Source organism: Papio anubis, chromosome 19 (assembly GCF_008728515.1).
Source record: "Papio anubis isolate 15944 chromosome 19, Panubis1.0, whole genome shotgun sequence".
NCBI lineage: Eukaryota > Metazoa > Chordata > Mammalia > Primates > Cercopithecidae > Papio > Papio anubis.
This window is the reverse complement of record NC_044994.1, coordinates 41,385,151-41,397,310: the sequence shown is the minus strand read 5'-3', so window position 1 is coordinate 41,397,310 and position 12,160 is coordinate 41,385,151. Positions and strand designations below refer to the sequence as shown.

At 36.9% G+C, this 12,160-nt stretch overlaps 1 protein-coding gene across 7 annotated transcripts in view; it reads left to right on the top strand.

The window, feature by feature from the left end:
• The window catches only part of DYM (dymeclin), a 154,651-nt gene that overhangs the window by 90,913 nt on the left and 51,578 nt on the right, over window positions 1-12,160 (top strand). For all 7 annotated transcript variants that reach the window (XM_031658824.1, XM_031658820.1, XM_031658821.1 and 4 more), the window contains one exon: window positions 862-934. In XM_031658824.1, coding sequence (XP_031514684.1) covers window positions 862-934 — 73 coding nt within the window. The remainder of the gene's footprint in view (window positions 1-861; window positions 935-12,160) is intronic.

Sequence of the window (12,160 nt, the reverse complement as noted above, 5' to 3'; positions counted from 1 at the left end):
GCACGACAATGGTAGAACTCTGGGGAACATGCCAATAGTTGAAAGGTATTTTGAGGAAGCAGACACTGGGAAGAAATAGAAAAAGAAGTTTGTTAAAAATAAGGTATTATAGGAACTGAGAAAAGAAGGAATTTCCTGAAGGAGGAGGTGTCAGTAATGTCCAAGAGCAGAAGTCACATAAGATACTGACTGACTTTGGGAATTTGGAGGTCAGTTACTTGCAGTAGTTTGGGATAGGGGAACATTTCCATTGGAATGGTAATTTGCATTCTGCCTTTGCCACTTATTTATTCTTTGACTTCGGAAAGCCCTTTTACCTTTGACTCATTGTCTGTAAAGAGGAGGTTGGCCTCTTTAATGGGGTTCGGTCTACGATCTGTGGAGCTCCAGAGGTTCATAAAAGGTACCTTGAGAACCCATCAAGAAATCAAGGGTAAAGCCAGATATTTGTTGGGGAGGGAGGGATAAAAGTCCTCTACCCCTGCTTCAAACAAAGCAGTGAGAGCAGCTTGATTTTTATCTGTTTCATATATTTGGCTTTAATGTAAGATTTCATTGAAAGAAACACAGTGCAGTATAAAAAATCTGACAACTACTGGCATACAGGAGCATTAAGTACCTTCAAGCTTTAAAAGCTATGTTACTATAGAGGTGTTGAAAGGTCCTATACTAGATTAAGATTATGATAGATGCTAACCTGTTCATGGTTTGGATTTTAATCAGAGGTGAACATTAATGACTGAGTTTATATAATGATAACTGTTCATATTCTCATTAGGAATGAAAATGTAACTTCTAAACAACTGTATTCTACTGTGTACTTTGTTAAAAAAAAAAAAATCTTTTTGTGTGTCTTACCAGGTTCTGACTCAGAAGATCTTTTGGAAGAATTGCTGTGCTGTTTGATGCAGTTAATCACTGATATTCCACTCTTGTAAGTTCCGGCTAGGCCAGGATTTGTTTTATCTTCTTTGTATGTGGCAGATCATCATTGATCATGTTGCGGAGTTTGTGGGTCCTGGTGTAGTACTTATATGTGTGCCTTTTAAGGATTCTATATCCAGAGTTCTTTTCTTTCTGCCTAATATTTAGACTGGCTATTCATCGTCAAAACAAAAATGTTATGTTGTTAAGGGGGAAATAGTGAAACTATCTTAAGAATATGGTAGGCACGGAATTAATCTCTGTATTAAGAGAGCTTATAGATCTTTGGAAACAACATTTTAAGAGAGAAGCAATTTGAATCTACTTCATATTATGGTAGACACAGTGAGTTGAGTTCTCCTTATCTTCCTGACTTGATTGTGTTTCCAGCCTCTTTTGGTGAAGCCAGATTTTCATTTCCAGCCTTCTTTGATGCTAGGCATAGTCAGTGAGATGTGGAGGAAGGTCCTCCAATGAGATCTCTGAGTAAAGCTCTCTAAAAGGAACTGCTTGAGTCAGCTAGGAGGCATATCTTTTTTCTCTTGACAACCCTTTCTCCTGCTGTCTGGAATGTGGACAGTCTTTTGAGTTGCACAGCCTTCTTGGCACCATGAACCAAGAGACTCACAGAAAATTCTGTTTTGATGTCATTGAGCTGCTAAACCAAAGTCAACAACTACCAGCACCACCTTTTTTCATCCTGGACTTCTCATGTGACAGAAGTAGACCCTTATTAGTTAACACTGCTGTAACTGGGCTTCTGTCACTGCAGCTCAACGCAATTCCTATATGATTCAAAATGTTCATCTCGTTTGTTACTTTTTAAAATTTAAAATAGAGACAGGGCCTCACTGTGTTGGCCAGGATAGTGTCGAACTCCCAGCCTCAAGTGATCCTCTGACCTCAGCCTCCCAAAGTGCCTGGATTACAGGTATTAGCCACCGTGCCTGGCCTCATTTGTTACTTTTAAAGCAGTGATTCTCAACCTTTAAAAAAAATTATTGGCCAGGTGCAGTGTCTCACGCCTATAATCCCAGCACTTTGGGAGCCTGAGGCAAGTGTATTGCTTGGATGCAGGAGTTGGAGACCAGCCTGGGCAATATAGTGAGACCCTGTCTTTACTTTAAAAAAAACAAAATTAGACCAGGCGCAGTGACTCACACCTGTAATCCCAGCACTTTGAGAGGCCGAGGCGGGTGGATCATGAGGTCAGGACTTCAAGACCAGCCTGGCCAACATGGTGAAACCCCGTCTCTACTAAAAATACAAAAATTAGCTGGGCATGGTGGTGCATGCCTGTAATCCCAGCTACTAGGGAGGCTGACGCAGGAGAATCGCTTGAACCAAGGTTGGGGAGGTGGAGGTTGCGGTGAGTTGAGATTGCGCCACTGCACTCCTGCATGGGCTAGAGAGCGAGACTATGTCACAAAAAAAATAAAAAAAATAAATAAAAATAAAAAAAATTTTAAAAAATATTTTCTACCTGAGAAGCCTTGTTTGACATTTCTTTCATAATTGCCTCTCCCACTTAATGAAATTTGAGTCCCCAGACACACTGAATATCTGTTTATGTCCTACAGCCCTTTAGAGGACCACAAACCATTATTATTGTATCTATGAAGATGTTTACTTACCTCTGTAGAAAGAGTTTACATCTCCTGTTGAAAATGCCTATATAAAAGGAATTATTTTTGAAATAAAAAAGTAGATTTTACTGTTTCTCATGACAGAATCTTAGTCTACATGGGGATATAATTGGAAATGTGCTCTTTATCTATGGCGCCAAAAGGAAAGACAGATATTTGTGAGAAAATAGGCTGCAAGCTGCTGTTGTACATGAATGCAACATCTAGAATTTTAATATAGTCTTCGAAGTGAGAACCACCAACCCCCGTCATGATATGGTCTCATGGTATGCACCTGGGAAATTAGGCTGAGACAACTGAAGAGTCATCGCCTAGGGAAGGAAATGGGACAATTTCCCATTCAACCGGAGCTCCTGCAGCAGACACATGCATGCCATCCTTTCTCCCATTCCATTCTGACAGAACTCCAGTATTGTTTAGAGTGGTGCTGTGTGCCCAGATTTGTTTTTCAGACACTTTGGTGGTTCCATGTGACCATGTGACATAGTTTGGGTCAAGTATATGTGAGCAGAAATCATGAACTTGTGGAGCATATCCACTCCAGCCTTTTGCTTGTTGCTCTCCCTTCCTTCCTGGAATGTGGAGGCAATGCTTAGGCTGTCTTGAAACTATGTTAATGAGCATTGCATGCAAAGAATAGTGTCCTGGGAGCATGGGATATTGGTGACATTATGAAACTATTACATGGGCCCTGGATCCCATATCTTTGGGTTTCCTCTTACATGAGAAAAATAGATACCTATCTTGCTTAGGCCACTGTGGTTAGGTTTCTTTTACATGTGGTCAGATCAGGGAAGGGAAACACATATACTGTGTGCTGTTTCTTTGTCATGGTGTGTGGAGTGCTTCATGTGTTCCTGATGTAATTTTACAAGTAGCACCACCTCTAATTTTTCTTTTTTTTTTTTTTTTTTTGAGATGGAGTCTTACTCTGTTGCCCAGGCTAGAGTGCAGTGGCGCGATCTCAGCTCACTGCAACCTCTGCCTCCTGGGTTGAAGCAATTGTTCTGCCTCAGCCTCCCAAGTAGCTGGGATTACAGGCAAGCACCATCACACCCAGCTAATTTTTGTATTTTTAGTAGAGATGGGGTTTCACCATGTTGGCCAGGCTGGTCTCAAACTCCTGACCTCATGTGATCTGCCGCCTCGGCCTCCCAAAGTGCTGGGATTATAGGCGTGAGCCACCACGCTTGGCCCTAAATATTTTTTTTTTTTATAACACAATACCAGGAATTTAGTACATATCCTAAATGTGTACACTCTTTTGTTGTTGTTGCCTTTATTGATAAAATGTTTTGGTGACATTCAGGGGGATGGAAACAGTAAATACCTTTAGATAGTAAATTGGCTCCAAACACAATGAATACAGCAGCCATTTAAACACTCTTGAGGAACAAGCCGATTGTGTTGTAATATATCAAACATTTCAGTGTTTTAATGTGTTTATACCTTTTAAATTAACTGAAAATGCACAGCTAGCCAGTTGTCTCCTATTATGTACACTGAGCTTTAACCAGCTGCTGAAACAATTTCTGATGATTTAATGTTCTTGGAACTCCATCCTACAAGAAGGTTTGTCTTGGTAACGGTTTCCATGTGAAACCAAACTACTCTTTGAATGTTTCATTTCCTCTAACTGTAGTGCAGTATTATGGATCAATGTATAATTTGAGAGGAAATAGGAATATATGCAAACCAGGAATGCTCTCACACCTGAACATCATCAGAAGTGCTATAAACGTTTCACATTTCACATTGGTAATTCATCCTGTGCTGCATTAGCAGGTGAATAACAAGATGAAACTAATTTTAATGGCCACTGAGGGTAATTCAAAACTAGCGTAAATGTTTCTTATGAGACTTTTAAAATCATTCTGTTAATATTGAGAGCAAAGGGGTTACCATACATATGTATATGTATGCTATATATTTATTTAGAGATCTGTAAACTAAAATGTAAATGATACCTCATTATGAAGAGAATAGGATCAGTGGCAGTAGTTGAAATAAACTCCCGGAAGTTCATTACAATGATCTTTGTAGGAGTTCATTTGTAATGAAGATTGACTTTTAAGTAGTTATTGGCTACTGTTTCTCAGACACTTTGGATTCCTTGATAAAATATTAATTCACGGAGGTACTAATCTTCATTAAAATTGTTCATCTTTCAGGAATCCTTCCTTAACTCCATAGCTCTCAGCATTTATATATTTAAAATAAAGATTAAGTTCTGCATGGACTTGACATTTTTCAGTGTATTTTGGATCGATCCCACTAGAATTTAAATAAATCTGTCAAAAGCAAAACCTTGCCTTTGATTTTTATACCTTCCCTGTGTCTCGGTGAAGTAAACAGAAAAGTAATAAAGATAAAGGTGTTTTCCTCAAGACACTAATATGGAGTGTTCTAACAGAAAGAATGTGGGTAGGTAAGCCAGAGGTAAAAGCCCAGCGCTTGGAATTTGTGACACTGTCTGGGTTCTCATGGTGTTACTATAAGGGCTGAATGAGACTTGTGGGAACCAACTGAGTGGTGGAGTCGGGCGGGGCCGTAGCCGCAGAAGCAGTGATGCTGTATAGACCCATCCTTGTATTTTCGGGGCTACTTGTGATGCCGTTTTGTTAATAAATGGAAGTTATTTTGAGGACTCAAATTAGATTTTTTTCCCCTTGTCTTTGTATCTGTTTTTGTTACTGTCATTTTTCAGCAAATCTGTGGCTGTTAGCTGTACATGATGACGTCAGTGTCAAGCACAGGCTCCACCCCTTCTCACTAGTGCCACCACTCTGGGCAGCTCTGCTCAGGGTAGGCGTTTTTCTATTGGCCTCAGACCCAAAATACAGCCTCTTTTCTCTGGGATCCATTTCTGTGGTCTTTCTTATGAACCTGTGAACTCATTGAGGACTGTTTAATTTTTAGCCTGGCCCTGATTTACAGATTTGTCAATTATAATTTAATCTAAGAAAACATTTTTAGTTTTTTTCGTAAGGTATAGATTGATAAAGATGAGATTTTCATAATTAATTGCTTTCACTGCCTTTTTCAGGGAGTGTGTATCTATTTGTGTACTGTGACTTGTCGGGTACAGGGGATTATCGGATGTCATCCGCTGACCCTCGCTGGTGGTCCTGCTGATGTGGAGCATGCCAGTCCATGCTGTGTCTAGGGCCTTGCCTTCTTTCCTTCTGCAGTCTATCTGCCTTTAGATATTTGCGTGGCTCACATTCTGACCTCCTTCAAGCTTTCATCTGCTTCAAGTTTTGTTTCTTTAGAAATGGCCACCTTGACTACCCTATGGAGTACCTTTGACCACCTACCTGAAAATAGCTCCCCTCTCATTCTCTGTCCTTTTTTCATGTGTTATTTATTTACTTACCTTTTTTTTTTTTTTTTTTGAGATGGGATTCCCACTCTGTCACCCAGCCTGGAGGGCAGTGGTGCAATCATGGCTCAGTATAGCCTCAACTGCCCAGGCTCAAGCAATTCTCCCATCTCAGACTCTCGAGTATCTGGGGCCACAGGTGTGTGCCACCATTCCTGACTGCCTGACTAATTTTTAAAATTATTTGTAGAGATGAAGTCTTGCTATGGTGCCCAGGCTGGCCTTGAACTCTGGGCTCAAGCAACCCTCCTGCCTTGGCCTCCTAAAGTGCTGAGATTACTGGCAAAAGCCACCATACCCAGCCTGTTTTTTGTCGTAACACTTTTCACTCTCTTCATATTATCTGTTATCTCTCTTGCTCATACTTTCCCAGTAAAACTAGAATGAAAGCTCCATGAAAACAAGGGCTCTTGTGGCAGCATTTGGCTTGCTCACTGCTGCTGCATCCGTGATATTCAGGTTAGCCTGGCACATGGTAGACTCAAATATTTCTTTACAGAGTAAATTAGTAAGGGTCTAACCTGTTCAATGTGCTTAAAGCATTTTGTTTGTTTGTTTCTCAGCATCTAGTCCTATATGGAAACAGTATTGTACTAAGGCATATTCCACTGCAAGTGTAATGGCTCATTTGTAGTTGGCACATTGTAACAAGTGGGTGTCTTACTGACATTTGTAGTAGAAAGGGGCTACTGGAAGCTGAAGCACTGAGAAATAACACCTGAGATTGTTTAAGTAACTAGTAGATTAATTAGTTATAAGTGCTGAGTATTCTGGGGCCGTTTAGGGACGATGGGCTTTGTATCTCAGTAGTCCCTAGATTATTCCTTCTTAGTATAATAATTTCTTTTTTAATTCAGGTCATCCTCAAAAACATATTGTGAATATACTATGTGTGTACAGTGGAGTAGACCCTGAACACAGAAAGGTGTGACTCTTGAAGAGCATAGAGTTGGATAGACAGAAAGATACCCCGATGAGAGGAACATTTGATAAATGCCACAGTCATTTGGAGTTGAACAGATTAGCACTGGCTAAATCATTAAGGAGGCAGAAAAGAACCGGATAGGGACTTCTTAGGTATGAATAATGTATTTGAAGAATCACAAGCACATTAGGTTGAGCAGAGGATTTGTGGAATATTAGGGATAAAGAAGCTACATTGATGTAGCAAAGACTCAAATGTTAGAGGACTAAAGGTTTGATTATTTTTAGGGTTCTCTGTTTATTGAGATATAAAAAAGAATATAATTATTAGAAATATTTCTATAAAATACATTTTGGAAATATTTGAGAGTGAAACTGAGAATCTTATTTATAAAATTCAGTTTATAGCATTTCTAAAATGTAATAACATTATATAAAATGCACATTTATTGGGCCCATAGATTAATAGTACTGGGTTAGATGTTCTGCTGTGGAAATTTGAGTACTGAAAACATTTGGTGGTAACAGTGAGTAGATGGTTCAAGAACCTAGAGAGTCATAAATGGTTTCTTTATTATGGAGTCTCCAAGTTGTTGGAAGAGAGTGAAGGTATAGGAGAGACCCGTGGTTGGCAATGAAGGGCCTAGCTGTTGGGAAAGTGCCTTTCTACAGCCCTGCATGTTGATGCTAAAATGCTTCTCTGAATCTAGCCGTAAGGTAGGGGAGGCGTTGGAGGGTGACTACAGTGAGTCAGCATTTTAAGTTTTAGGTGTTACAAGGTAAACATCTAGTATAGCTTTCTGAATGAATTAGGCATTTAAGGCATTGATTGAATCAGTGAATCAAAGATTGTAGTATTTTCAGATACCAAAACAGTATTATGTATTAAGTTCACAATAGCTTTTTAGTTTGAAAATTGATGTCTGGTGCCTTCAGAGAATTTTTTCTGGTAAAAAACCAAGATTGTTACTGAATGCTGCTGTTAATTTTGTTTGCTGTTATTAATACATGTATAGCAAAATATGAATGAAGTGATTTGATGTTAATAACTGCAAATTTTAATTCTCCCAATGAACAATCGATTTTTTTCTTTTTTCTTTTTGCTGACACATAACTTCTTTCTTTACGGAGTAATTTCTTTTCAGACATAATCCAGATTATATTACATTTGAATATCTTCTGGTAGTCATTGGTGCTGAATTTTAAGTGGTCATATATGTATGCACATGGTTTAGGGACAAAGTCAGATTGCACAGAGGCTTATAATGAGAGCAAATATTATTTTTCTCATCCCTTTTTAAATGTTTTCTCCTGAGAGACAACCCTTCTAAATTCTCACCTGTTCTGGTGGTTTATATAAACCTTTACCTTCATTGAACCTTTTATATTTCTAAATAATATACCATTATTTTGAAAAAAAAAGTCTTAGTTACTCTCAAAACATTTAGTTTTAGGTTCACCACAAAATTGAGCAGAAAGTACAGAATTAAAAAGAAAAAAAATTAGTTTTTTGTTGGGAGAATTAAAATTTGCAGTGATTAATGTTAAGCCTACCCCACATACATAGAGTACTCCTGTCCCATCAGTGTCCGTCAGCAGAGGAGTACATTTGTTATAATTAATGAGTCAGTACTCCTGTCCCATCAGTGTCCGTCAGAAGAGGAGTACATTTGTTGTAATTAATGAGTCAGTACTCCTGTCCCATCAGTGTCCGTCAGCAGAGGAGTACATTTGTTATAATTAATGAGTCTGCATTGGTACTGGATTATCTCCCAAATATAGTTTACTTTATTGTTCCCTGTCGGTGTTTATTTTCTATGGGATTAGACAAATGCATGATGAAATGTATCTATGTCATTGATACAATGTATACAGTGTATCTATCAATATATTGATCAGTATATCAATTCTGTCAGTTGTATCTATCAATGTATCAGTGTATCATCTATGTATCATCTATCAATGTATCAATTATCGATAGATATATCTATACAGCCACATCTATCTGTGATAGATATCAATGTATCGATATAAATAGATATCGATATCAATAGATATAGATATCGATACATTGATAGATACATCTATCTTTGATACATCTATCAATGTATCTATCAATGTATTGATAGATCAATTGTATCTATCAGTTTATTGGTCAATGTATCAATTGTATCAGTGTATCAATGTATTGATCAATGTATCTATCATTGTCATATACAGAGTAAATCAATGGATGATGGTTAAAGTATGTTTAATTTTGTAAGAAATTTATATTCTATGGGATTACACAAATGCATGAAATTCATATTCTATGGGATTAGACAAATGCATGGTGAAATGTATCTATCATTGTCATACAGAGTAGATGAATGGATGATGGTTAAATTATATTTAATTTTGTAAGAAACTGCTTAACTGTCTTCCAAAATGCCTGTACCAATTTTGCCATTCCCACCAGTAGTGAATGAGAGTTCCTGTTGCTCCACATCCTTGTTAGCGTTTGGTGGTGATAGTGTTTTAAATTCTGGCATTTGAATAGGTGTGTAGTGGTATCTCATTGTTTTAATTTGCAGTTCCCTAATGACATATGATGTTGAGCATCTCTTCATATGCTTGCTTGCCATCTGTGTATCTTTTTTGATGATATATCTGTTAGTCTTTGGTCCACTTTTTAATTCGGTTGTGTTCTTGTTGAGTTTTAAGAGTTCTTTGTATATTTTAGATAACAATCCATTATCAGATATGTCTTCTGCAAATGTTTTCTCCCAGCCTGTGGCATTTCTTTTCATTCTCTTCACAGTGTCTTTCACAGACTAGAAATTTTTAATTTTAATGAGGCCTTTGCTATCAGTTATTTTTTTCATGGATTATGTCTTTCACAGAGTAGGAAACTTTAAATTTTAAAATTTTAATCTTACTATCAATAATTTCTTTCATGGATTGTGCCTTTGGTGTTGTATCCAAAAAGTCCTCACCATACCCAAAGTCATTTGGATTTTCTCCTATTTTATCTTTTTAGTTTCATAGTTTTGCATTTCGTATTTAGATCTGTCTCTTTTTTTGCATGTGGATATCCAGTTGTTTCATCATCTGGTTGAAGAGACTACCTTTCCCCATTATACTGTCTTTGCTCCTTTGTCAAAGACCAATTAACTATATGTGGGTCTATTTCTGAGTGCTCAGTTCTGTTCTGTTGATCTATTTATTCTTTTGCCATTGTCATGCTGTCTTGATTACTGTAGCTTTATAATAGGTCTTGAAGGATAATGCCAATCCTTTTAGTTTGTTCTGCTGTTTCAATTTTGTGTTGGTATTTATAGGCCTTTTGCTTTTCTGTGTAACTTTAGAACCAGTTTGTTGTGTTACTACAAGTTACTACAAAGTAACTTGCAGGTGTTTTGATTTGAATTGTGTTGCGTCTGTAGATCACATTGAGAGGAATCTTGACAATATTGAGTCTTTCTATCCATGAACATAGAATATCTTTCTATTTATTTAGTTATGTGATTTCTTTCGTCATAGTTTTATGGTTTTGCTCATATAGCTTTTGTACATATTTTGTTAGATTTATATCCAAGTGTTTCATTTTCTTGGTTCTTAATGTAAATGTATGCCACTTTTTTGATTCATTAAATTATTTATTGGTGTCTGCTCAGATGATTATCTCCTTCTGTCTACTTGCACCTGTTCCCTTGCTATATTCCTTTATTATATTTAAATTATCATTTTTAGTTTTTCTGTATAATATATGTCTTTTTGTTCCTTCAAATATAGGCAGTAACACTTGGCTTTCCCTTTGTAAATTGAAGATACTACTTCCCACACCCTTCATTCAGTTCTGTTTCTTTTTTTTCTCTTCTTACTTGTATTATCTGTACTTTTATATCTACTTATTTTCCCCCAGGATGACAAGTTTACTTAAGAATATTCTTGTAGGAAGTACACAAAAGGAAGCCAAAGAGCAGGGATTAGTTGGGTTCAATAAAAATAATGAGAAGGCAGAACTCTCCGTCTCTTGAATTTTTACTATGTATCTTAATTGTTTTAAAATATTAGTAATTTCTAGATCAGAAGACATCTAGGTAAATCTTGTAACATTATTGGAGCTAAGTTACGGGATAGATAATCTAAATGGGAGAAGTGTCTTGGAAATGTGTATATGTTTTTAATTTTCTTTTAGTATATTTATTGTTTTGAGAATTTACTTTAAATCAGCTAATGAAACTACTCTATGAAGATCTGACTAGGGAGGATTTTGGAAACTTTTTCATTTCTACGTTTTGGACCTATTTTACTCCCTCCCCAAAATCTGTCAGGATGACAGAGTATCAGAATTTATAGAGAAAGCAATATGTGTACTTGTAATTTGCAGTAGATATATTGTACGTCAATAAAGAATATTGAAAAGCTTTAAAAAAAAATCAGACCCTCCCAGTAATATACTTAGGCACAGGGAGAGTTTAACAAAGTAAATCACTGTCAATTATTTGGGCATCAAACTTTGCTAAATAATCCATAGTTGATTCCTTAAGAGTCAACTTCAACTACAAAAATCCACTCCAGTGTCACAGGAGGTTTTATTTTATTTTATTATTTTTTTAAGTTTTATGATATAGAACAATTCAATTACATCCCTCTCAACTCAAGTTCCCTAGTTTCCCTTGTGGTCAGTCTGTGCCCCAACTCCCAGTCCCTGACAACCACTTGGCAAGAAGTACAGCGTGATCTACTTTCTCATGTAAGTTTTTGTTTTTCTTGGAATTTAATGACATTTCTTAGCTTTTTATGTTTTTCCTTTACTTTAGCTTCACTTTTAAAAATAAAGCTTTATTGAGATAGCATTCATACGCCACAAAATTCAGTCTTCTAACTTGTACAATTAATTGATTTTAGTGTATTCACAAAATTGTGCAACCATCACCATTATTTAATACCAGAACCTTTTCAGCACCCCAAGCAGAAGCCATGTACCCATTAGCAGTCACTCTTCATTTCTCAGCCCCTAGCAAAACCGGCCTACTTTGTGTTTCTATGGAATTTGGCTATTCTGGACATTTCATACAAATTGTATCATATGACATATGGTCTTTTGTGTTTGCATTGTTTTACTTAGCATATTTTCAAGGTTCATTCTAGTTGTGGCATGGATCAGTACTTCATTCTTTTTTTATTATTTTAGCCTAATTTTTGAAAGTTATATATGTAGTCTTGGGACTACTCATTGACACCATCAGTTGCTTTGTAGGGCTATCACATAGCTGTGTCATTTGGGATTCCTCTTCAC